This window comes from Littorina saxatilis, linkage group LG6, assembly GCF_037325665.1.
Source record: "Littorina saxatilis isolate snail1 linkage group LG6, US_GU_Lsax_2.0, whole genome shotgun sequence".
Classification (NCBI taxonomy): domain Eukaryota; kingdom Metazoa; phylum Mollusca; class Gastropoda; order Littorinimorpha; family Littorinidae; genus Littorina; species Littorina saxatilis.
The window spans coordinates 54,870,289-54,898,143 of record NC_090250.1 but is presented as its reverse complement, the minus strand read 5'-3'; the positions used below and the strand labels follow the sequence as shown (position 1 = coordinate 54,898,143).

Sequence of the window (27,855 nt, the reverse complement as noted above, 5' to 3'; positions counted from 1 at the left end):
ACGACATGCGGGGTGCAGAGAAATAAGGATGTGGAAAAGAAGACTTTTGGTAAGTGAAATAAAGGTGATGGATCCAGTCAGGTAGAAATAAGACAACAAGAAAAGAATTGGAAAACTGCAGGGAATAGTAGGGAGAGTTTTCTTGGAAGGAAATATAGGTGAAAGGACTGGTAAGGCAGAAATAACTTGACAAAAGAAGAGAAGTAAAGGGGTGGGGTAGCTCTGTTTAAACGCTCCCGCCGCGTGAAGGCGACCCCATGGGAGCCGACGGGACACATACTTAGTTTTTATAGCAGTTCATCAAGTGTATGAAAAACATTGTTCGTTTTCATTCGATTGCTCTCTGTCGCGAGATAACCGCACACAATATTTTATTTTGGATCGTTCCAGCGTTTGCTTCTAATCCGTGACGATACACAGCCTCAGGAGCCGGTGTGCAACACTGTCACTGACAAGTCATACTGCAGAATTTAGCCTGGAGTCCTTGTCGTGGCAAGCATAATGATATTGATGCGATAGAGACAAACTGACGATCTTCATAGCTTGTTGCTGAATGTGGGGCGGGGATGTAGCTCAGTCGGTAGCGCGCTGGATTTGTATCCAGTTGGCCGCTGTCAGCGTGAGTTCGTCCCCACGTTTGGCGAGAGATTTATTTCTCAGAGTCAACTTTACTTTGTGTGCAGACTCTCCTCGGTGTCCGGCGAACACCCCCGTGTGTACACGCAAGCACAAGACCAAGTGCGCACGAAAAAAGATCCTGTAATCCATGTCAGAGTTCGGTGGGTTATAGAAACACGAAAATACCCAGCATGCTTCCTCCGAAAACGGCGTATATGGCTGCCTAAATGGCGGCGTAAAAAACGGTCATACACGTAAAATTCCACTCGTGCAAAAAACACGAGTGTACGTGGGAGTTTCAGCCCACGAACGTGGAAGAAGAAGAAGAAGAAGTTGCTGAATGTTCTGTCGCAAAAAAAAAGTCAGCTGGCTTTGTCGCAAAATATGTCACAGTCGGGCACAATCTCTGTCTCAGTCTATATCTTGTCACTATCATCATGCAGACGGCTTGAAACAGACATGACATGAAACAGACATGACATGAAACAGACATGACATGAAACAGACATGTTGACTGAGTCATCATCAAGTTGACACTGACAGACCACACCGACTATGGCCGGCCGTACGCATGCTGCGGTGACTGATCAGTCCCACTGATTCATTATGTCACTGTCACAGTGTGTATATTCTTTTAGTCAACACACCCTTGATATCGACTGGATACAATCGGAAGACTCAATGTCCATGTTTTCGTCCGGTTTTGTTCGAGTCGAGTCAATGAGCAGTTCAAAGAAAGCGAGAAAGAAGTCCGGCCCTTCCCCTGCTATTACGTTTTACTGAACTTAAGAACGGGAAATGAATATCACAGAAATAATACAATGACAGTATGAGTCGATCCTTGAAAAGATCCAAAACTGAAACCCATCCCGGCTACTCAAGGGAGCTTACTCTTCCCCGCTGTCGGTAAAGTGTGCGAAAGTGATCTGACAGTTGTCGTCTGCATACTACGAGCCGAACTGACTCATTCAACAGATCGAAGAATCAAGGGGCAAAGGAATGTGCATCCACGCGGTTTTTACTGCACGGTGCACACCCAGTTTAGGAGGACATTGTCACCGGGCAATCCTATTCAGCGCCTTTCTTCAAAACCATTCATAAACTTTTAGTCGGAAATCTCGCACACAAGCATGTGTCATGGGCGGAGCTACTTGTGATTGACACTAGCAATGTAAACAGAAACTGCACTTCATCGATACAGTCTTGAAATTTCGTGAAATGCTTCCTTTTTATGACTTAAACTACATGCTTGCTTACACAGTTGTCGGATACGCTTTCATTAGGGGAATATGATGTGTGAAACTAATAGCCTTTACAAAAAAAAGTCCGCACTGGCGAATGAAGACTAAGGTCACGAGGTCAGCCAATGGCAGACGCCGTCCCTTCGAGTTGGTTCGCACTGTGTGTCAATGGCTGACAGAGAAGTGGCTGCGAAGAAGCAGCACCTCGCAAACATTTGTTGGAATATACCCACTTTGGATTATTTTTGTGTGGAATATGCATACATGAACGTAAGTACGATAACTTAAGCTATTAACTATATCATTCTGTAATATTAGATTGCCGCCAGTAGTAAGATTCCCGGACATGAAGTCGACAAGAAGTGTCGCAGCCGAAGAAAGTTGACTTGCTTCGTCTGCATGTGGAGCGAAAGGTGAGTGTTGCTTTTTGCGGTTAGATCGCTCGTGGCTGCAACCTCGGATTTAAATGGAGCTTTTCTTGTGCTAGATATGTCTTTACTCAGCAGTATAGTAACATCAGAATGGAAAACATTATGTTGGAGTTTCTAAACAGTTTCAGGTCACCTGGCCTTGACAAACAAAACTTGGGCTGCGTTTGAAGCAGCCGACACGCAGGTAGAGTAGTCTAGTCTAGAGAGAGATCTTGATCTTGATCTTGATATGTTACGCCAACAGGTCCCAAGCTTGGGAATATACGTTGGCGGAGAGAGAGAGAGAACTCGAACTCGAAAACTTTCTTAGAGAGAGAGAGAGAGAGAGCGCGCGGAGAGAACAGCTGAGTCAAGCGTTATTTGACGGCTCTGTTCGCCTATCAGTGTGTCCAGCAGTCGCCATCATCAATGTTTGTTGTCGGTTCTCTGCGTTAAAAACTCCGTCGCACCCTTGCTGTCAAAACATAGCAAGTTGCACTAGCACAGCTCCCTGTTCGATCACAGCAAGAAATAGCCTGGAGGAGAGAGTATTTCGAGCTGTACGTGGGAGCGTGTTTGTGTGTCTGGCTGTGCATCTGCTGTGGTCCCATGCACAACACGAGTCCCACTCCCATGAGAGAAAGAAACAAAAGAGAAAGGACAGAAAGTGGGGCATGCTTTTTTAGAAAGAGGTTCCTGAGTACCAGTTTCACTTCACAATGACTTTTTCAGGAAGATCCCTTTTAAGCATAAAAATACAATTTAAGAAGAAATTTGAAAGTTAAACAAGTCGCGTAAGACGAAAATACAACATTTAGTCAAGTAGCTGTCGAACTCACAGAATGAAACTGAACGCAATGCAACGCAGCAAGACCGTATACTCGTAGCATCGTCAGTCCACCGCGCACGGCAAAGGCAGTGAAATTGACAGGAAGAGCGGGGTAGTACTTGCGCTGAGAAGGATAGCACGCTTTTCTGTACCTCTCTTTGTTTTAACTTTCTGAGCGTGTTTTTAATCCAAACATATCATGTCTATATGTTTTTGGAATCAGGAACCGACAAGGAATAAGATGAAAGTGTTTTTAAATTGATTTCAAAAATTTAAATTTGATAATAATTTTTAGATATTTAATTTTCAGAGCTCGTTTTTAATCCAAATATAACATATTTATATGTTTTTGGAATCAGCAAATGATGGAGAATAAGATGAACGTAAATTTGGATCGTTTTAGAAAAAAATAATTTTCTTTTACAATTTTCAGATTTTTAATGACCAAAGTCATTAATTAATTTTTAAGCCACCAAGCTGAAATGCAATACCGAAGTCCGGGCTTCGTCGAAGACTACTTGACCAAAATTTCAACCAATTTGGTTGAAAAATGAGAGCGTGACAGTGCCGCCTCAACTTTCACGAAAAGCCGGATATGACGTCATCAAAGACATTTATCAAAAAAAGGAAAAAAACCGTTCGGGGATATCATACCCAGGAACTCTCATGTCAAATTTCATAAAGATTGGTCCAGTAGTTTGGTCTGAATCGCTCTACACGCACGCACACACACACATACACCACGACCCTCGTTTCGATTCCCCATCGATGTTAAAACATTTAGTCAAAACTTGACTAAATGTAAAAAAAAAGAGTTCTACATATAAATATATACATACATATATATATAATACTAGAATGAATACCCGCTTCGCCGGGTAGCCGGCTTCGCCGGGAAGAAGTGGAGCCGAATACCCGGCTGTGCCGGGGACCCGGCAAAGCCGGCGCACGAAGGAAGGGAGATAAACGCACAAAACACTGGAGAAGATAAGGAAGAGTTACTCCATTTCGACGACGTCAAATGTAACCGAGTGCCGAAACACCACAATTACCTTTGCAGGCGAAATCCTCTCAAATGTTTTGAGAATTTGAGAGCATATTTCTAAGCACTATAATAACTGTTATGACTTCTCAAAGGAAGGTCAGTACATACAGTGAAACAAAAGCCGCCAGAACCCATCACAAACAGAACTCTACAATCCACAGGTGTTGCCTACACACACACACGCACACACAGAGAAGCCGTATATATCTATATATATATAGATAGAGATAGGTGACAGTGGATTTTTCGATAAATAGATTCGACCTTTGCACTTTTACAGTTAGGACAACTTAATGGTACATGCAAGGAAAGCTGCGTTCTGGACAGTGCAGTGACCTTCTAAAAATAGTAACGTAGTAACGGGAATATGGATTGACGCCACACGAAGGAAGGGAGATAAACGCTGAAAACACTGGAGAAGATAAGGAAGAGTTACTGGGAATGGATCCAGAGAAAACAGAGAAAAACCAAAATCGGTTCAGCGCTGCGCGCTGAGAGCACGTGTTGAAATATCTCATCGATGAGGATGTGTCTCTCTGAATAAACCCACCAAATTTGAAGCAGATCCATCGAGAACTTTGGCCGTGCATCGCACACAGACACTAGTCGTATATATATATATATAGATAAATATGTACTTTATTTTATTATTATAGATGTGTAATTATTGTTTCTGAAGTAGGTGAATGCAATAAAAATTATAAAGTGTGTAACACACTGACCGAATCCACGCAAAGAAACTGATTGGTTAACAGAACACTTTACAAAGAAAGCAAGCGCATCAATCCTGGATGTGGATGAGACTTTCTGTTTGGAATATTTGCTTTGAAGTCAAGTGGGTATGACCCTATCTTACCCATATTTCTCATGGAAAGAAGGATTGATAAGAATGGAACAGAGTACCGTAAACTACCTTGTAAGCGCCCAGTATCGAGCACCCCCTACTTTTGGTCAGAAACAGTATAGGGTATAGTACCTAGAAAACGCCTACATTTGTCTCAAAGGTGTAAAAAAAAAACACACAGGGTTTTTGTTGTTGATTGTAAACCTCTTCACAAAATACGGAGATATCATTCAAGTGAATAATGACAAGATGCTGCAATGCAGTCATACCATTAAGTTCATACTTTTGCCGCTGTATAGGTAATGTCACATTAATGCAAAAAAAAATATGAGAGGTAACTGTTTCCTATTTCTGTTGTGTTCTACAACTCCTAAAGAAGCAAATGAATGTATAACAACCAGAGTACATCTGTCGTCAGACAGTTAAATTGTAATTGGTTCAGTTTGGGAAGATAATTACCTTCCTAATATTGAGTTGTAAAAAAGTACCAGCATTCTAGTCCTTTTAAAAAAAAGTTATGAAGGCAAAGGATCACTTAGTACTGGCTAGGACACAAGTGGATAGTGACAACAAGTTATGAAGGCAAAGGATCACTTAGTACTGGCTAGGACACAAGTGGATAGTGACAACAAGTTATGAAGGCAAAGGATCACTTAGTACTGGCTAGGACACAAGTGGATAGTGACAGCAAGTGATGAAGGCAAAGGATCACTTTGTACTGGCTAGGACACAAGTGGATAGTGACAGCAAGTGATGAAGGCAAAGGATCACTTAGTACTGGCTAGGACACAAGTGGATAGTGACAGCAAGTGATGAAGGCAAAGGATCACTTAGTACTGGCTAGGACACAAGTGGATAGTGACAGCAAGTTATGAAGGCAAAGGATCACTTAGTACTGGCTAGGACACAAGTGGATAGTGACAGCAAGTTATGAAGGCAAAGGATCACTTAGTACTGGCTAGGACACAAGTGGATAGTGACAACAAGTTATGAAGGCAAAGGATCACTTTGTACTGGCTAGGACACAAGTGGATAGTGACAGCAAGTGATGAAGGCAAAGGATCACTTTGTACTGGCTAGGACACAAGTGGATAGTGACACTGACAGCAAGTGATGAAGGCAAAGGATCACTTTGTACTGGCTAGGACACAAGTGGATAGTGACACTGACAGCAAGTGATGAAGGCAAAGGATCACTTTGTACTGGCTAGGACACAAGTGGATAGTGACAGCAAGTGATGAAGGCAAAGGATCACTTTGTACTGGCTAGGACACAAGTGGATAGTGACACTGACAGCAAGTTATGAAGGCAAAGGATCACTTAGTACTGGCTAGGACACAAGTGGATAGTGACAGCAAGTTATGAAGGCAAAGGATCACTTAGTACTGGCTAGGACACAAGTGGATAGTGACAGCAAGTGATGAAGGCAAAGGATCACTTAGTACTGGCTAGGACACAAGTGGATAGTGACAGCAAGTTATGAAGGCAAAGGATCACTTAGTACTGGCTAGGACACAAGTGGATAGTGACAGCAAGTGATGAAGGCAAAGGATCACTTAGTACTGGCTAGGACACAAGTGGATAGTGACAGCAAGTTATGAAGGCAAAGGATCACTTAGTACTGGCTAGGACACAAGTGGATAGTGACAACAAGTTATGAAGGCAAAGGATCACTTAGTACTGGCTAGGACACAAGTGGATAGTGACAGCAAGTTATGAAGGCAAAGGATCACTTAGTACTGGCTAGGACACAAGTGGATAGTGACACTGACAGCAAGTTATGAAGGCAAAGGATCACTTAGTACTGGCTAGGACACAAGTGGATAGTGACAGCAAGTGATGAAGGCAAAGGATCACTTAGTACTGGCTAGGACACAAGTGGATAGTGACAGCAAGTGATGAAGGCAAAGGATCACTTAGTACTGGCTAGGACACAAGTGGATAGTGACAACAAGTTATGAAGGCAAAGGATCACTTAGTACTGGCTAGGACACAAGTGGATAGTGACAGCAAGTGATGAAGGCAAAGGATCACTTAGTACTGGCTAGGACACAAGTGGATAGTGACAGCAAGTGATGAAGGCAAAGGATCACTTTGTACTGGCTAGGACACAAGTGGATAGTGACACTGACAGCAAGTGATGAAGGCAAAGGATCACTTAGTACTGGCTAGGACACAAGTGGATAGTGACACTGACAGCAAGTTATGAAGGCAAAGGATCACTTAGTACTGGCTAGGACACAAGTGGATAGTGACACTGACAGCAAGTGATGAAGGCAAAGGATCACTTTGTACTGGCTAGGACACAAGTGGATAGTGACACTGACAGCAAGTTATGAAGGCAAAGGATCACTTAGTACTGGCTAGGACACAAGTGGATAGTGACACTGACAGCAAGTGATGAAGGCAAAGGATCACTTAGTACTGGCTAGGACACAAGTGGATAGTGACAACAAGTTATGAAGGCAAAGGATCACTTAGTACTGGCTAGGACACAAGTGGATAGTGACAACAAGTTATGAAGGCAAAGGATCACTTTGTACTGGCTAGGACACAAGTGGATAGTGACACTGACAGCAAGTTATGAAGGCAAAGGATCACTTAGTACTGGCTAGGACACAAGTGGATAGTGTCATATGTACCCGCAGCCTCTGGGCTGCTAGGCTGGAAAGAGCGTTGCCAGCTAAAAATAGACTGTGTTCCTCTGTCTTGTTCAGGTCGAGAAAATGCATGGAAATAAAAAATAATGATTGCAAAATAAAGATCTGTTCTTAATCTATCTGTCTGTATTATTTGTTTCTTTCTTTATTACCTTTGTAAGTTGTGCAAACGTGTGAAAGGTGCTGACTGTACATGCGATCGCCGCCGATTGTCGCTTACCTCCATTTCCGTCTCCTCACCATGTTTTGCATCGCGTCTCTAAAATTGCGGTTGTAAGAGTCAAGAACTCATTCAAAGTATGCAAATTACAAGGGTCATATTAACGGGGAGTAACTCTTTCATTACATACAATTCTTTCTGAGACTTTTTGCCCGTAAAATAAAGAAATTCAAGTGTAAAGTTTGGCGTCAGTTTGAACTTGAATATCTCCAAAACTACTGAACGGATCGCACAACAAATAGATGCGCAAGAAAGCTCGTTTTTTGAACAATCCGACGATAATTGTCACGTGAGGGAGACATGCTCCCTGACGCTGCGCGAGCCAATCAAAACCAAGTACCGGGGGTCACATGCATACCGCAGAGCCGATTAGCGTCATGGCGGACCGTGCAAAACCACCACTCGGTGGCCCTGGCAATTTGGATTCGTTTCTTCTCAGCATCAAACCCAGCCTTGGTAAGTACTATATATTTTGAAAGATTAACATACTAGTTGATCACTTTGTAAGTTAATATGAGTAGTTCGGTTTTTTTATCAAGAAATTTGACCGATTTTCCAACTTGTGTAAGCGTCTCCTCATTGAACCTTTCGGCACGAGGCAGTGTTGCCATTTCAGTTCAAAATTAATTTTATTGGTACCGACTGCTTCAATAAAAACGTTTTCATCAAAAAGTATTGGGGTTGTTTTGTTCGTATTTTGCATTCATTTCATCATTTTGTTTATGATTAGTAAGAAATCTCGAGAAATAAAATGAAATTCGAAAACCGGAAGTGACAAAAATCATCGAACTTCGATAGTCAGTGTTGACGATTTTCACCGTATTTCAGTCTTCGATTTATCAGCTGGAAACCGGGAATTCACAAACGCATGTAGCATTTTCTCACATTATTGCTACTTGCACTATACAACAGAGATATTATGGAGGAGCATACACGAATCAATTCTCAAACAGCTTCAATGTTCTTTGAATACACATGTATTATTATGCAGTAAGAATACTAAGATAAGTGTCAGTGTCAGTCTTTTTCTGGTTTCTTTGCATTTTTATCTCGCTTGATCAATTTTCTACAAGCAGTAAGTGTAACTACAGTTTACTGATCTATGCATATGAAGCTGTTTTTAAATTCAAGTTACTAAAGTCAAAGAAGAAGTACTAGTAGTAGTACTTGTCTTGAATCAGGTGATTGAAGGAAAAAAAAGTGGAAACACAAGTAGTGCAGCTCAGCTGTTGTATGTCCATTTACCAAGACAAAAATTAATCCTTGACGGGATCTTGTGTGTTGCAGATGATGTACATTTCCAGAAGATGAAACAAGCCTTGACCAAGACTGGAAAGGGAGCACCGCCAAAGGTTGATCGTGGACCACTCACCCACCGATTAGCTTTGCAACTGGAACTGTTGCGAGTGGAGACAAAGACCACTTGGAAGGACATGGAGTCTTTCTTTCCAAGAACTGTGCATGGGGATCCTTTGGAGGGACTTAGTCTTCGGACTGAACTTGAAGCTACTGTGAAAGAGGCTGCCAAAGTGAAACAACGTGAGGGTGAAGGTGCCGGTTTTACTTTCAGTTTCAGTGACTTTCTTTGTGTAGACCTTGGCCTCAGCATTATGTGCCGGAATGACACCATTCTATTCAAGCCTGTATTTTGCCTTTCACAGAGCGTACTTTACGTAGATCACTAGATGATGAAAAACAGGACTTACCGTTTGTGTCTTCAAGCACTGAAATTGAAAACTCATGCAACATAGCCAAATATGGAACAGTTTATATTTTAAACACATATGCTTCTGCTTACTTATATACACATGTATTCTGATGTTATCATTATTGTATGCTGCCAGAAATGATGTTTTCATGAACTCACATTCCTTGTGTATGCCATTCGCCAAGTGATGTCGTTCAGCGCTACAAGATTGTCACCACTTTATGTTAAAAACAGCATGATAGGTTAGTATTCCAATTTATTCAGCATACCTGAGTGTGTTTGTGACTCTGTCCTGGTACATAGAATCAGCCTACCAAATTTGGTGTGGATCCATCAAGTAGTTTTCGAGTTATCAGCGTTTGAAATAATTGCTCTCTATTTTTGGTCGTTTTCCGTGTGACAAATCAAAGGATGGGTCAAGTTTGAGGGTTTGTGTCTTAAAAGTTAATGTGAACTGTAACTCAGAAATAATTCCTGTGGACAGTTATAACATGAAGTGTTATAAGATTCATTTTCAAACTGTTCACTTCATAAACTTGCATGCTATGATCTTTTGAAAATACAGAGTTGTGCTGTTTTGGAATGTTAATAATGGTGTGTTTTCATGTTTTTGGTGTGTCAGTGCTCATGTATTTCTGTCTGTATTGCTTTCTTTTTCCTAACTACTTACTGTCTGTGTCATAAAGACTGACAAAAACTCTTTTCATCATTTCTATTCACATCATAGAAATTTCTGTATGACCTGAAAGTTGGCCGAAAATACAAATTCGCGCTTACGGACGCGTCGCTCGGATGAATTAAGGGCATATCTCAGGAAATAATCAAGCTAGACACTTCATTCTTTTTTTGTTTTGTTTGTTTTAACCTGCTCTTTCTAAAATTCTGCTTTTTAAACCTCTGTTTCAAATTTCAAATTTTGCCTGCCTGTACCTACTAATAGTGACAGCAAGTAAAGAGGAAAATCATGACTTGACGGACCCAGGAAAAAAACAAATTTGCAAGCAAATGTACCCTTCTCCAACATCCAGAGGACATAGTTTTCACGATTTTTGGCAAAAATATAGCCACATGCGCCAGTGTAAATGAAAAACAAACTTCAAGTTCAATAAAAAACAAAACTCTTAGTCTTATAAGTTGTAAGGAACCCACCTACCAACCCTATTCTTTTTGGCATTGTCACCGGCAACAGACCAATTATTATTTTGGCCTTGTAGTTGTATTATAAAGCTTGTAATAATGTCAAGTCAAACATTGATCACGATAACAATTCTGTAGAACTGATGAGCTTGACGCACTCAGCTACACATACACATGTATGCACTCAGCTGTGCTCTGTTGGACATTTAAATCTATATTGAGGTACTCAGCTACACATACACATGTATGCACTCAGCTGTGCTCTGTTGGACATTTAACTCTTATGTCAAGCTGAGCATTTTATCTGTGGACGTCCATCACAATAATGTTTCTGTAAGGTTGCAGGTAACTTTCATGATCAGTATATAGTGTAACTTCTTCTTCTTCTTCGTTCATGGGCTGAAACTCCCATAATCCATGTGCATGAGTGGGTTTTTACGTGTGTGGACGTTTTTACCCCGTCATTCAGGCAGCCATACGCCGCTTTCGGGGGAAGCATGCTGTTTTTTTCTCGTGTTTCTATCACCCACAGAACTCTCACAGGGATTACAGGATCTTTTCCATGGCCATTTGGTCTTGTGCTTGCGTGTAGACATGAAGGCGGATAAGGCACTAGCAGGTCAGCACATAAGTTGACCTGGGTTATAGGAACAATCTCCACTCTTAACCCACCAGGTGCGGCCGGGATTTGAACCTGCAACCTTCCGCATAGGAGGCCAATTGATGTCTTAATCACTCAGCCAATGCATCCGTCCAAGTATAACAATTAATTTATTGCTTCATGTTTTTTTCTGTTAAAAATGTGATTGTAGGTTTGCAACTGTATATCTAGTGTTTGCCTGTATGTATACCTCAAAAGGAACCATCAATTGAAAGCAAGGTTTGTTTAGAACAGAATGGTTTACTCCAGTAGGTTATTAGCATCTTATCTCAGATAAACTTCAAGGAATGTGTGTCATGTGACTTGCTGGTCTTCAGTCCTGTGCACATGTGAGGTGACATTGGCTTCCCTACTTGTCAAATTTATGTCAAGGTTGTGTGTGTGTGTGTGTGTGTGTGTGGAGAGTGACGTGCAGGAGGTGGTGAAAAGAATGTAGTCCTGGACCAGGTTTCGTAGTTTTGTTAGGAAAGTCCATTACCTTGCCCAAGCTACGAACGGAAATTAATATTATACAAGAATTAGAAAATGCTAGATCCATGGTAATTTTTTTTCTGAAATTAGTTTTGGCATTTGATGGATTGAACTGGATAATAGCAGTGAAAACATTGTACCGTTCTCGACGGTAAAGCCTTTCCCAGGGCAGAAAAGTTGGGATCGTAGAAGGCCCAAACAGCTGAACGCCGTAGCGTAGTACTTTCATCCATCCACTCGTGCACTCGCTCCGGTAGCCTGCAGCAGTTTTGTCATTGTCGATTGTTATGTTAAACCAACTACTCCGTGTTTTGAAAGCGCGGAAAGTTTTCTTCCGGTTTGCTGGAATCCAGTGAAAAGATGTAATTGTAAGCGCTTGGATTGGAAGTTTTGTTGAGATGAAGGATCAGGGAACATTCACCTGCCACGGGGAAAATCCACGCGTTACATAATTATACTTTAGCTATCATTGTGTGTGTCTTGGCGCAGGAACGCACCTGCAGAAGTATTGGGACAGGTGGTGTAATTCACGTTCACTGTAGCCGTGAAGTCTTATTTTGAGCGATGCTAAAGTGTGTTCTAGTGAGCGAAGGTCCACAGAAATATATCTCTGTGCTAAGATCCCCGCCCCAAATCGAGCCTTGTGCGCGCACACACACACACACACACACACACACACACACACACACACACACACACACACTCGAGCTGTCTTTCTGCCGAGTGGAAAAACAACCTGAAAGGGGAAATCGTAAGTTGTCATGTCAGTACTTCGTCCCTCGCTTGCTGATCATCAGTCGTGAAAAAGACCCGCTTAACGAATACGGAATACATAATCGATTCTCTAACTGGAACACCTTATTTTACACAGAGCTTGAATTATTTTGAAATTAACGCCCTCGTGGTCCGTATTGGTCCGCGGGCGCTCGGGACATAAATGTGTATACATGCGATCTTGCTTCGTTCCAGCTGCACAATCCTCAGTGCGCTGACCCACTGAGTGGTATCATGTTTGCCACGCACGTACTGCTGGCACTCAAGCCGCACATAACACGTATGGCAGAGGTCACAAATTACTGTCCGGCCCGGGGTTTACTGCAGTTAGAAATAAAATAGAGCGAAACGCGATCGACATTGCGAGGTAATCAATTGCAATGACTTTGTAGGTTTCAAATAATGATCTGTTCTTCAGGCAACTTCACAGTAAGAAAAAGCTGTGCGGTTAGATGGAGAAGAGTATAATCAGGCTATCATGTCTTCAAACAACAGCCCCATAAGGACTGCTGTGCTACCGCACGATTTTCTTGCACTACTTGCTTGTTCTCTCTCTCTTCTCTTCAACACTATAAAAGTATAATTTGAGCCTTACTTGCCGTGTTGTCGTTCATTCATTCGCTTTATACCCAGTAAGAAGCCAAAAATGACGACTTTGAGTGCGCCCAATTGGTTGAAAGAGAATACTGTGACAGTTTACGGTCGGTTCATGAAAGGAGGTTCTGCGCTGGTCGCTAAATCATCCAAGCGTGGAGTCCCAGATAAAAATTACCTGGCCCACCAGCCGAGCGGAACGGAGCAGATGTCTCTATCGGGGGCGGCCACCCCCTTCTTCCCAAGAAAGGAGAGCATCAAAGGGGCAGGGTTTCACACAGAGCTTTGCAACCCTCCGCCTTTTTGGTCCGCAGGTTATGATGGCACTCGAATGCCAAAAGTGATTTTTATTTTTTAAAGCAAATGGTCCTTGTCAGTTTTGAACTGGGTGTTATGCTGAAATACTGATACTTCTCAAGATAAGCGTAATTTAGACCTAATAAAGTGACAATTGATGCTTATACTTCCAAGAGAAGTATTCATAACTTAGACTGGGACGTAAAATACCCTAAAGACAGAATTCTCTCTCTCGTCCAGACTAATAGACTTCCATACAGTAGGCTTTTGACGGAATTCTCTCTCTCGTCCAGACTAATAGACTTCCATACAGTAGGCTTTTGACGGAATGAGTTAACGTGCAGGACCTGATGTGAGGCTGAGCTGGTGTTTTGCTGTCAGTGTCACCCCTAGACAATGCTAACATTAATAGCGAACAAAAATAACAGTTTTTGACCCCTTCCATTTCCAAGAAGGTCAATCAAACTTGGTAATTTTTTAAATGGATAGATGCATGAGATATGACTGAAAGCCCTAGGGCTCCGTGCATCTGGAAGTGAGATGTTCAGTAACTTTATATATAAGGATAATAATATATATATTTCCAAGAGTATAAACGGCTGAATCGCCAATATCTTGCAAGATAATTATTAGCAGGCATGTTGGTGCTATCATGGTACTTGAGAGATGATCCAAACATGCTAATGCAAACTTCTTGTATTCAAAGAACACAGCTTTCTTTGTAACTATCAGCCATGAATACCCTCAAATGACACTCGTCACATGTCAAACGACCTATCATCGCTAAAATAATCTTTTCACTTATCTGACAAGAGTTAGAGCTTCAGCAGCGCTCTTTGATTTGTTAATGATAGTAACAAAGACCATTGCCATGCAGTGTGTTGTTTGTAATTTTTATTTGTGGTCATCTTCTGGGGACATGCTTGTGCCACAAGTGTCAACCGTAATTACCTTGCAGGATAGTGGAACGCCTGTTGTGTTGATTGTATTTATTGGTGCTAATCACAACAATTGTCGGTACATACTACATATCATTATATTTAGTCAAGTTTTGACTAAATATTTTAACATCGAGGGGGAATCGAAACGAGGGTCGTGGTGTATGTGCGTGCGTGTGTGTGTGTGTGTGTGTGTGTGTGTGTGTGTGTGTAGAGCGATTCAGACTAAACTACTGGACCGATCTTTATGAAATTTGACATGAGAGTTCCTGGGTATGAAATCCCCGAACGTTTTTTTCATTTTTTGAGTCACTTGAGAAAAAGTGACTCTATGTAATCGGTCAGTGTTAGTCTGTCCGGCCGGCCGGCCGGCCGTCCGTAGACACCACCTTAACGTTGGACTTTTCTCGGAAATTATCAAAGCGATCGGGCTCATATTTTGTTTAGTCGTGACCTCCAATGACCTCTACACTTTAACGATGGTTTCGTTGACCTTTGACCTTTTTCAAGGTCACAGGTCAGCGTCAAAGGAAAAATTAGACATTTTATATCTTTGACAAACTTTTCTCGGAAACTATCAAAGCGATCGGGCTCATATTTTGTTTAGTCGTGACCTCCAATGACCTCTACACTTTAACGATGGTTTCGTTGACCTTTGACCTTTTTCAAGGTCACAGGTCAGCGTCAAAGGAAAAATTAGACATTTTATATCTTTGACAAAGTTCATCGGATGTGATTGAAACTTTGTAGGATTATTCTTTACATCAAAGTATTTACATCTGTAGCCTTTTACGAACGTTATCAGAAAAACAAGGGAGATAACTAGCCTTTTCTGTTCGGCAACACACAACTTAACGTTGGGCTTTTCTCGGAAACTATAAAAGTGACCGGGCTCAAATTTTATGTGAACGTGACTCATTGTGTTGTGAATAGCAATTTTTTCCTGTCCATCTGATGCCTCATATAATATTCAGAACTGCGAAAGTGACTCGATCGAGCGTTTGCTCTTCTTGTTTGATAAATGTCTTTGATGACGTCATATCCGGCTTTTCGTGAAAGTTGAGGCGGCACTGTCACGCCCTCATTTTTCAACCAAATTGGTTCAAATTTTGGTCAAGTATTCTTCGACGAAGCCCGGGGTTCGGTATTGCATTTCAGCTTGGTGGCTTAAAAATTAATTAATGACTTTGGTCATTAAAAATCGGAAAATTGTAAAAAAAAATAAAAATTTATAAAACGATCCAAATTTACGTTTATCTTATTCTCCATCATTTGCTGATTCCAAAAACATATAAATATGTTATATTTGGATTAAAAACAAGCTCTGAAAATTAAATATATAAAAATTATTATCAAAATTAAATTTTCCAAATCAATTTAAAAACACTTTCATCTTATTCCTTGTCGGTTCCTGATTCCAAAAACATATAGATATGATATGTTTGGATTAAAAACACGCTCAGAAAGTTAAAACAAAGAGAGGTACAGAAAAGCGTGCTATCCTTCTTAGCGCAACTACTACCCCGCTCTTCTTGTCAATTTCACTGCCTTTGCCATGAGCGGTGGACTGACGATGCTACGAGTATACGGTCTTGCTGAAAAATGGCAGCTACTTGACTAAATATTGTATTTTCGCCTTACGCGACTTGTTTTTACTTTTGGATCATCCTGGGACATGCTTGTGCCACAAGTGTCAACTGTGAGTGTTACAGTAATTACCTTGCAAGATAGTGGAACTGTTGTGTTGATTGTATACATGTATCGGTGCTTATCACAAAAGTTGTCGGTAGATGTCATTTTTGGCGCTTGTAGGCCGCCATCCCAGCAGCCCAGAGGTTGTGTGTAGCACCCAGAGACCTCGCCCCGTCTTTATGGCAGGCTAGTGGCAGGCTAACCCCAATGTCGTTCAGGGCAAACGTGTGTCCCCTTCGGCGTGCGATACTGGCCTTTGTGGCACGATTCCGTGAATCTAAAGGCAACTCCATAAACAGCTTCCTATTCTCCGTACACACACTCACACAGTCACCCCCCCTCGTCCCTTTTTCCCCTTCTTTGACCTTTTCCGTTGCCTTTCCATTTTGTACTACACTATGCTAACTGACGTTGCCGTTTCTTTTTACACTACACTATGCTAACTGACGTTGCCGTTTCTTTTTACACTACACTATGCTAACTGACGTTGCCGTTTCTTTTTACACTACACTATGCTAACTGACGTTGCCGTTTCTTTTAACACTACACTATGCTAACTGACGTTGCCGTTTCTTTTTACACTGTACACTATGCTTACTAGCAGGGTTTGTGACAGTGGTAAAGTCAGTTGGACAATGTGATTACCTGCCACAAAAGTCTGACAATTGGAAACAAAAACAATATAATTATATATAAAAACAAAAGTGTGTGTGTTATGTTGTGTGTGTGTGTGTGTGTTTTTGTGTACGTGTGTGTGTGTGTGTGTGTGTGTGTGTGTGTGTGTGTGTGTGTGTGTGTGTGTGTGTGTGTGCAACGCCTGTATTTTAAGATGTACCTTTCAATGAGGATCCGACTTCCATGAGAAGAGGGTACCCAGATTGTAAACCCCGGTTCTGTACACTGCAGTTTCCTTGGGACAGGGTGCTCTCTTTTAATACTGAAGACGGGTGGGAGAACGTTCACCAGCAAAAGGGTGTTATGGAGACGGAGAGTGTGCGGGGTGGGCGACAGGAGGCTAGCGGGTGGCGAGAAAGCTTTCACCTGACTGTGAGTACTCGCAGTGAAATGAGGCCACATGACGGCCCTGCTTGGCACTGGCCTTTGTGTTCGCCCGTCTCCAGTCTCTCTAAAACACAGCGAGCTAATGTGATACCCAGGGGGAACTTAAAGGTACTGTGATACCCAGGGCGAGCTTAAAGGTACTGTGATACCCAGGGCGACATTAAAGGTACTTTGATACCCAGGGCGACCTAAAGGTACTGTGAATGTGATACCCAGGGCGACCTTAAAGGTACTGTGATACCCAGGGCGAACTTAAAGGTACTGTGATGCCCAGGGCGAGCTTAAAGGTACTATGATACCCCGGGCGACCTTAAAGGTACTGTGATACCCAGGGCACTTGGATTTTGTAGCACCAACCGAAAAAACGCCACGACTTTGAAGCACAAACTGAAAAAAAGGTTTTAAAGCACCATATGGAAAAAGCCCAGGACTTTGTAGCACCAAATGGAAATAGGCCAGGACTTTGTAGCACCGAATGGAAAAAAGGTCAGGTCTCTATAGCACCGAATGGAAAAAGGCCAGGTCTTTGTAGCAACATCTGGAAAAGGCCAAGACTTTGTAGCACGCACTTACTGGAAAAAGGCCAAGAATTTGTAGCACTAACTGGAAAAAGGCCAGGGCTTTGTAGCACTAACTGGAAAAAGGCCAGGGCTTTGTAGCACGCACTTACTGGAAAAAGGCCATGTCTTTGTAGCACTAACTGGAAAAAGGCCAGGGCTTTGTAGCACGCACTTACTAGAAAAAGGCCAAGACTTTGTAGCACTAACTGGGAAAAGGCCAGGACTTTGTAGCACTAACTGGAAAAAGGTCAAGACTTTGTAGCACTAACGGGAAAAGGCCAGGACTTTGTAGCACGCACTTACTGGAAAAAGGCCAAGACTTTGTAGCACTAACTGGAAAAAGGCCAGGACTTTGTATCACGCACTTACTGGAAAAAGGCCAAGACTTTGTAGCACTAACTGGAAAAAGGCCATGTCTTTGTAGCACGCACTTACTGGAAAAAGGCCAGGACTTTGTAGCACTAACTGGAAAAAAGGCCATGTCTTTGAGTTTGTAGCACCATCCGGAAAAAGGCCAGGGCTTTGATTACACCTCACCATGGCGTGTTTTCCCACAGGACGCCATAATCAGTTGGCTCGTTCAGCGAAATGGTAGCGAGTTTCAACGAATGGAATTAAATCACTTCTGGTGGCAGGCAATGTCCCTTTTAGGTGTCGGTCACTTTCTGAACCATGGTCTCCCACAACTCTCACACGTTCCGGTGACAGCTGCCGCCACAGACTCTCGATTTCACCTCACCATTCCAACACAGACCCTTCACCGACTCTTTGTTGAAGGTCTACTTGTGGGAGTCCCCCGGGGCGGCTTAGTGCTAACGTGGATAATTCTTTGTCAAATCGCGAATGAACTGAACTGAATGAGGAAACAGGCATTGTTAACTGGAGCAGCCCAGGGTTTCGTTGGGTGTAGGTCCGCCTGGTAGTGGTATTTGTTTCAAAACTGTGTTGAACCTCGATTAGAATTAGCAGTTCCACTGTGAGTCCATCGCTGCCAACACAAACTAGAGGATGAAGTAGGATTAGCTCTCTTTCCTTACTTTTGTATATAAAAGTGCATCTGCTGTGAAAGCACGCTGAGTTTCAGTGGCTTTGTAAGCTTGGGTCCTGTAGCATGGATAATCAAGGTCTACAAATAACTCTGTTACTCGGGAAGTAAAGCGTGATTCGATTTCTTGACTCCAGCTTGAAGGTCAGAGTGTCACCGGTAAGCTCACATGACACGACACACGTGTTCTAAAAATAACTGAACCACATTCGCAGGGGATGCAAACAGAAACTGTACAATGGTATAATAAAAATGAATGCAACTTTATGGAAATGTCAAAGCGTGGAAGACATGTTAGGTTTAAGTGTCAAGGTTTGGATCATCTGGCCGTCTTTTCCGACATAAAAGTTAAAACAAAATGGTGGTGTTGGTTTTGAGAATATTTTGGTACAGCACAAGTAAATTAACATGCAAGCTGTGAACAGGAGCGAATCAACGGCCGTTATTGTCTGGTGCATTCCCAGTGTAAGGAAAAATGGAATGAAGTCACCGAGTTGATGAAATACGCCAATGATGATTGAGTAAAGACGCTGAGTTGATGAAATATATGCCATTAATGATGTAATAAAGTCACTAAGTTGATGAAATACGCCAATGCTGGATGGAATACAGTCACCGAGTTGATGAAATATGCCAATGATGATGGAATGACCGTGATTGCCGAAATTTTCATTTCTGTGATCGTGATGGGACTTTGCCCGTGATCCGTGATGACAAAAAAATCAAGTCTCGTGATCGTGATCGTCATTTGTTTTCGTGATCGTGATGGGCATTATTGCAAAGCATTTTATTTTCAAAGTACATTTTTCACAGCTGTATCACTCTATGATCCTCTATTCGTCAAGGTGTTCGTGATCGTGAAAACAAAAATCAAGGTAACTGTGATCGTAAAAGCTAAAATTTCCCTTCCCGTGATCGTGATGATACCCCCCGCCCCCCCTTGGGGCCCTCTCCTTTTTAAGACCCGATTTTCTCAAATTTGTAGAGGTCTGAAAAAGGGGGGTTCCACTGAACCTTCTCTCGCTTTCACATGAACGATAGCTGTTATCCTAATCCCGACCCCACACGCGGTGCGAGACGAGGACTGGGGGTCTCTCTGGACCGTTCAATTTGTCACTGTGTGGGCAACGCGCGGCAAGTGATGATACACTGAAAATCACAGCGGGCTATGATAACTCACGTCTGTATGTCCCGCGTCGACATTTCTTACTTTGTACAGTGGACCCCCCCCCCCCCCCCTCTCTCTCTCTCTCTCTCTCTCTCTCTCTAGATATCTCTCTGTCACACACACACACAGTGACACACACACACATACACACGCACACAGTGACACACACACAGTGACACACACACACACATACACACGCACGCCTAATTTGTTAATTGCTTCGAAGTAGCTTTGAACCCGTTGATTGCAGTTGTACATTAACCTTTGCTGTGAATTGTTTGTTTCAGAGTAGACAATGAAACGGCTAGGAGCCGTGCCGCTCGTGGAGTGGCAGATAGGGCTTTCCTGGCTCATTCTGCTTATGGTTGCCAGGGGCAACAGCCAGGTCAGCACAGCCAGGGCCAAGGACAACTTCCGGTTCACGCACACAGTCTACAACGGGACGGTACCGGAGAATGCGGTAGGCAAGGTCTACGTGAAAACCCCGGTCAAAATGGGCATCGCTCTGCCCGAGGTCTCGTCCCTCACAGTGGCCTTCCACATTGTGGGCACAGACGATCAGCGCATTTTCCAGGCGGAAAGTATACCTGTGGAGGACTTCTGCTTCTTGCGCGTGCGAACTAAGACAGGTGCTTACGGCATGCTGAACAGGGAACACAGACATACCTATTTTCTCCGTATCACAGCCACGGGCAGCTTGCCCACAGGGACTGTGATAGAAACTTACACTGATCTCAACATTACCCTGCTGGACCAGAACGAGTTCAGTCCCCTGTTCCCTAACAATCCCTTCAATGTCAGCATTCCAGAGGACACCCCTCTCCACTCCAGCATCGCACAGGTGAAGGCATCAGATGCGGAGGTTGGAATTAACGGGGAGGTGTACTACAGCTTCGTGGACCCCACCCCTATGTTCGCCATCCACCCCACCAGCGGGGTTGTCACGCTCATGCGCCCGCTCAGGTCGCAGCCCCGGAGGCACCAGTTAGAAATCCACGCGGAGGACAGAGGCCTGAAGAGTAAGTCGTCCGACTCGCCGCTGAGCAACACCAAGCTAGAGGTGAACGTGTTGCCTGTCAACTATTACCCTCCCATCATCCTCATCCAGAAACAGCCCGCGCTCTTGGAGGACTCCAGCCCTGGGAGTATCTTCGCTGTGCTAACCGTCACAGATCCAGATGACGCTAAGAACGGAGAGGTCAGCGAGGTCAGTGTGGTGGACAGTGAGGCTTTCCGCGTTGTGGCCACTTCAACGCGCAGCGTGTTCAACGTTGTGGTCGCCTCCAGCCTGGACAGGGAGGAGGAACCCGACGGCTTCAACATCACCGTGAAGGCCGTGGACTCGGGGGAGCCTCCCAAATCCACCACGGTTCTCGTTCCTGTCAAGATCCAGGATGTGAACGACAACTCGCCCGTGTTCGGGAGGGAGGTGTACAGAGCGGAGGTGCCGGAGGTCGTACCAGTCAACACGCCGCTTCTCTTCGTCACGGCCACTGACGCAGACTTGGGTCAGAATGGCGAGGTTCGCTACAGGCTGAAGGACGATGACGCTTCAGAGCAGTTCGTCATCAACGAGGTGTCGGGTCTGATATCCACAGCCGCGGAACTGGACGCAGAGACTGAGAAACAGGTGATCCTGGTGGTGTACGCTGAAGACAGAGCCAACAGCGGAACTCGTCTCACAGGTGAGACCAAGGTTATCATTGCCGTGGAAGACTTTAACGACAACGCTCCCAGGTTCACTGAAAACAGCCTCAAGCCTGCATTGATCAACGAGAACATGTCCAAGGGTACGTCAGTCGTCACTGTCACAGCCACAGACGCCGACTCGGGAGACAACGGCCATGTGAGTTACTCCATCCACAACGCAGAGAGCGTGCCCTTCGAGATGGACGCCTTCACCGGGGAGATCAGGACGACAGAGGTGTTTGACTTTGAGACCTTGAGAAAACAGTACGCGCTGGTGGTCAGGGCCTCGGACTGGGGGTCCCCCTTCAAGCACTGGACGCAGGAGAAACTGGTCATCAACGTGCAGGACACCAACGACAACAGCCCTGAGTTCGAGAAGACACGCTGCAAGGGGTACCTGTCAAGAGAGGCTCCCACTGGCACAGAAATCGTCATCCTGACCGCCATTGACTTTGACGCGGGGAACATCATCTCATACAGTATTTCTGAGGGCAACCAGGACGGGTGTTTCGCCATTGAGCCTTCCACCGGGGCGGTGCGGGTAGCGTGTGATCTCAGTGCCTCTACCGACCAGTCCCGCGTGCTGTCGGTGGTGGCTAGCGACGGAGAGCACCTGTCCGTGCCCACCTCAGTCACGCTGCAGCTCGTCAACAACAAGAGGAGCCAGCTGTCGGCCGCGGCAGAGGTCAGCGTGACCTGCCAAGACACGGACGTGGCCCGGCGACTTCAGCAACAAATGATGCGTTCTCAGCGCAACAACGAGAAGAAGGCTGACGTCGAAGGCTTCGTGCTTGGCTCTGAGAGTGACGTCATGATGGGCGACCATTCCCCGGATTTGGATGCCACGTTCCCGTCCCACATCACGGTCTCTGAAGACGTTTCTGTTGGCAGCGTGGTGTTGAAGGTGCTGGCTAGCGATCAGGACGAAGGCTACTCGGGTCAGATCCTCCTGGTCATCTCTGAGGGGAACGTGGGAGGGGCCTTCAAGGTCGACACGTTCACAGGAGACCTACAGGTTTTCTCGCCCCTTGACCACGAGACGAGGTCCGAGTACAACCTCACCATCACTGCCCAGGACATGGGGGACCCCCACAGGTCCACCTCTAAAGTCCTCAAAGTGAACATCAGTGATGAAAACGACAACGCCCCGCACTTCAAGCACGGCCTGTACGAGAAGAGCATCTCTGAAGACGTTCAGATCAACGCTACCGTGCTGCAAGTGTATGCGGATGACCTGGACACGGGTGCCAACGCCAAGATCAGCTACTCCATCCTGTCTCACGGGGAAGATTTCTTTGTTGAAGCAGACAGCGGCATCGTGAGAGTGAGGAGCAAGCTTGACAGAGAAACCAAAGCCGTGTACAACATCCTCGTTCAGGCGGAAGACTCGGGACTTCGCCGCAAGCTGTCGTCCACCGCCACTGTCGTCATCACACTCAAAGACGTCAACGACAACTTTCCACAGTTTGTCCCCAAGATGCAGACTCTTCGTGTCCGGGAAGACCTGCCTGTCGGAACCGTCGTCACGACCTTGACCGCCCATGACCTCGACGAGGGGGTCAACGGCAAGGTCACCTACAAGCTGGTGGACGGGGCAGAGAACAAGTTCCAGGTGGACCAGCTGACCGGAGCGGTTCGGATCCGAGCCAAGCTGGACTTTGAGACGACCCAGGTGTACAACCTCAGTGTGCGGGCTGAGGACGGGGGCGACCAGTCTCTGGTGTCCATGTGTCTGCTCAACGTGGAGGTGGTGGATGTGAACGAGAACCACTACGCCCCCGAGTTCGGCGCCTTCTTTGAGCGCGGAGCTGTGGATGAGAACTCTCCCGTGGGAACGTACGTGATGAGTGTGCGAGCAGACGACCGGGATGACGCTGGCAGCAGTGGGGCACGGATTACCTACTCCATCCGGGACGGCTCGGGGCTGGGCCGCTTCTCCATTGACGTCAATGGTCAGTACGCTTGCTTTCTCGTGTTGTTCGCCTGTGATCGTTCTTTGTGTTCCGTTTTGTCTTGTTGTGTTTTGTCATGTTTTCCTTTGTTGTTGTTGTTTTTGTTGTTGTTTTTGTTGTTGTTGTTTTTGTTGTTGTTGTTTTATAACACGTAAAAGTGTGCATGAACATTCTGTTTTACGTCTTACGTCTGATTGTCAGTTTCTGCAGCCTTAAAAAAATATTTGTGAATGTATTGTTTTGTCAATAACAAACGTTCCAACAACCTACCTTTCTTGTTTTTTTTATTCTGAATTTTAGAACGTTGGCAGCCTCTTTGTTTTTGGATTTATTCCCTCTTTGAAGATTTTTTTTTTAATGATTTAATATGTGTTTCTCCAGTGTTTGACACCGTTCGGAGAGAGAGAGAGAGAGAGAGAGAGAGAGAGAGAGAGAGAGAGAGAGAGAGAGAGAGAGAGAGAGAGAGAGAGAGAGAGAGAGAGAGAGAGAGAGAGAGAGAGAGAGAGAGAGAGAGAGAGAGAGAGAGAGAGAGAGAGAGAGAGGGGGGGGGGGGGGGGGTTATAAACAGCAGACCAGGCTCCGTACGTCATGAGGGCGAATTTACTACAATGGCCGATGCTGTGTGTAAAATGCCAGCGACCAGAAATGTCTGTGTTCCGTCCGCGGATGGCCGAGCAGGCATTTTATGGCACCTTTATGTCGGCCGTAAAGACACATCCTCGTCGGGCTTTTCCTTTCTCGCTTCAATTCAAAGGTCAGAAAATCCCTTTTAAATCGTCCTGTCCTCGTGGCCTCTGTCAAGCAGGAAGGAATAGAGTTGTCTTCGACGCGTTCTGCACAGCACAAGTTACGGTCGTAGGTGTTGGTTTCGCGCAATGTACGTTGCATTTAGCACCCTTTCGCCTCGTTAAAGGGAGTTCTAGTAGAACTTTTCTAGTTGACGTGATAGTTATTGCCGCTTGTTTTTTTACCTCGAGACATTTTGTGTCGACACGTGCCTGTTCATGCTGCCGTAGCTTTCTGTCGGGAGTTCAGTGTGAGAAACATGTTGAAGTGTAACTGGGCTTTAATGCTTTTGTGTCCATGTGTGCAACCAGCTTTTACGAATTTCAAAGAATATGTTGGTTATTTTCGGCTTCATCAATTGAGTTAAACTGTTGAAACAGAGGGAGTGGGGCAGGGATGTATGGCGGCTGAGAGAGAGAGAGAGAGAGAGAGAGAGAGAGAGAGAGAGAGAGAGAGAGAGAGAGAGAGAGAGAGAGAGAGAGAGAGAGAGAGAGAGAGAGAGAGAGAGAGAGAGAGAGAGAGAGAGAGAACTTTGAACTTTGAACTTTATTACAGGAAAGATAGCATTAGGTCCGTAGGACCTTTCTTACAGCTAGTCCTGATCTAAGCAAAATGGTTATAATCGAAATGGGAATACATAGGAACAAACTTTTTATGATGAAACGCAGACACACGCAATAATAGTAATATAAGAATAAGATCATTTTTTTACCGACATGTGATATACAGATATCACAATACGGGCAATACAACCATACATTATCAGAACACACACACACACATATATATACACGCACACTTACACGCACACACACACAGAAGATCAACTAACTTATAAGGCAAGCCAACATAACACGACACACTAACCAAATAAAGGATCAGGTAGCAAAGTAAAAAAAAAAAAAAAAATAAATAAATAAAAAGAACACAAAAAAACCTAAGATTTATGAAGGAATCACCAAGCCAATATAAAATGCAGTAATACTATCTTAGATCTATACTAGAAGGAGTAATACACGAGAATGTATTCTTATCACACCAAGTTGACGCAAGACACACATGCACATTTTCAGAAGGATAAAAGGCACACATACGTTTGAGCAACCGGGCACATTACATTAAAGTGATGTTTGAATGTATTTTTGCAGATGTGTTTTGAATGTTTTAAGGTTACTGGTCGAGAGAGAGAGAGAGAGAGAGAGAGAGAGAGAGAGAGAGAGAGAGAGAGAGAGAGAGAGAGAGAGAGAGAGAGAGAGAGAGAGAGGGAGAGAGGGAGAGAGAGAATATATAATATAAAATATACGAATACAAAAGTTTATTCAGTTTTAGGCCAGAGCCCCTTCTGAAGGGTATGCGCCCATATATATATATACAACATAATCATAGTAGAATATTGTGTTGTTTCATAACTGACCCAAATTTGTACACATCAAACAGTAATACGTGTACATAAATCATGTCACAGTGATTAATCTTTTCATTCCCTGACAAATATATTGTGCTAATTTGGATATTTGACTGACATTTCCGGTAGACATAAGCAAAGTATATATATATATATATATATATATATATCGGTACATACATGTATGGATGATTATAATATTTTGGCTTAAATTATCAATAATACTCTTAGGTCAGGTAGACTACTAAATTTGTTGTGCCGTCTGTGTTAATTGGCTGAAGAAAATGAAATACACTTTTTGTTTTGCTGTCCTGCACTACGGTAGTGCAGGACAGCAAAACAAAAAGTGTATTTCATTTTCTTCAGCCAATTTACACAGACGGCACAACAAATCTTCCTCACTCCGTACACTATACCTACATCTGTGTACAGCAAGATCCGATACACCGAACCTAAATTTAGTTATTGCACTTTTCACATATATTAGCTGTTCATGTCCATATCTATTATACGCTTCAGTACTGCTTCCGGTCTTAAACAATCTGTATACATGTAGAAAATCGATCACTGCTTTGCAGACCACTTTCATTTAACGAAGAGCAAGGTTAAGACGAGGCTCGTACATATTAGTTCCCATCCCTGGAGTAAGATTGCGGAAGCAAGTAACGGGTGCTAATGGCTGTCTGCAAGTCAAACCACATACACACAGTCAGACCGAACATGTTGCACGTGCTTGCTCTGCTCTCTGTGCGCCTCCTTGTGCTCTGCTGTGCAACGCTTAGCGCCAGAACAATGAGAAATGGCCCGCAGGTGCGCACAATCTTCACAACTACTGGCCTAACTCGTTATGATACTTGCTTGCGCGTTTGTTGCTGTCAGTGCAGTCGGAAAGTCGTGTAACTTGGCTGTTCGAGTGAGATTAGTGCAGCTTGTACAGCTATGTGCCATGGAAGCATGCGTTGAGAAGTGGACGGATGCATGTACCACCCAGTGATGGCGCTAGTATTTTTTCAAACCGGTACGCAAACTTTTATGATGTAAACAGTCCAGAACAAATCCCTGTAGGCTGGTCATTGGAACCAGTAAGAGTCCAACTCAGAGTACTGGTTTTGTTGTTTTACCAGCAAAAAAACCCCGGCAGTTCTAAAAATCAACCGGTAGGTCATACCGGCAGCCAATTTTGTTCCGGTATTTTCTCATTTCAACCGGTAAAATACCGGTAATTACCGGTTAACGCCAATACTGCCACCGACTGTTTACAGTCTGGTTCTTTCACGGGAAGGTTTCAGAAAATTGTCGCTGACAGTACGAAAGAATCTTGAAGGGATACGAATAAGATCGCTTTAGAGAAGAGGTGCTCTAGTTCTGATCAGATTGTTACAATGCCCTGGCCCTGACAGAGAGGAACATTCTATTATTCTATTATCTTAAAGTATTAAAAGATGAACAGAACAAAAGTAGCAGCTTTTCCCCAAAATATGAAAAGCTGATACGTTGCGTGCAGTTAATGACGTTTCCTTGAACGCCAAAGTAAAAGACACGCTTCAAATTCACTCACTCTGTTGGCCACATTCACACGATTGCTTGCTCTCTCTCTATATTGAACAGTTACTTTCACCATGAGCACGTCTAGATCCACAACGGTATCAGCATGGACACAACTCAAATACCCTCCAGCGAGCAATACTATTAGACATAATGAGCCGTCTGCTAGAAATGAGAGGTCCTTCTTCGGAGACCGTAGAGGAATACCCTGTCCAGCCCCAAGTCCGGTGGGTGTATGTGCGCACACGACCAGTAGTGACCCGACCGGGGATGAGATTAAGTTGGCGTGACGAACCGTGCGCTGTCTCGTCGATTTCTACCGTCCCCTGCTGATTGGTGAAGGACACAACTTGCGTTCCTTCAGTCTGCTGGTTGGAATGATTCTCCCAGTCATGATCAAGGACTCGTGGAATGATTCTCCCAGTCATGATCAAGGACTCGTGGAATGATTCTCCCAGTCATGATCAAGGACTCGTGGAAGGAATGCGCTTGGAAGTTAACATC

General features: G+C 44.1%; 1 protein-coding gene and 1 long non-coding RNA gene across 2 annotated transcripts in view; both read left to right on the top strand.

The window, feature by feature from the left end:
* Window positions 1-1,981: 1,981 nt before the first annotated feature.
* LOC138969549 (protocadherin Fat 1-like) overlaps window positions 1,982-27,855 on the top strand; it is a gene marked incomplete in the record, with an annotated part of 182,665 nt that continues 156,791 nt past the window's right edge. Inside the window, 2 exon segments of the mRNA XM_070342375.1 lie at window positions 1,982-2,129; window positions 20,262-23,615. Coding sequence (XP_070198476.1) covers window positions 20,270-23,615 — 3,346 coding nt within the window.
* LOC138969540 (uncharacterized) lies at window positions 7,628-9,418 on the top strand. Its single transcript, XR_011456494.1, has 2 exons — window positions 7,628-8,323; window positions 9,155-9,418. It is a non-coding gene; the product is annotated as an uncharacterized lncRNA (long non-coding RNA).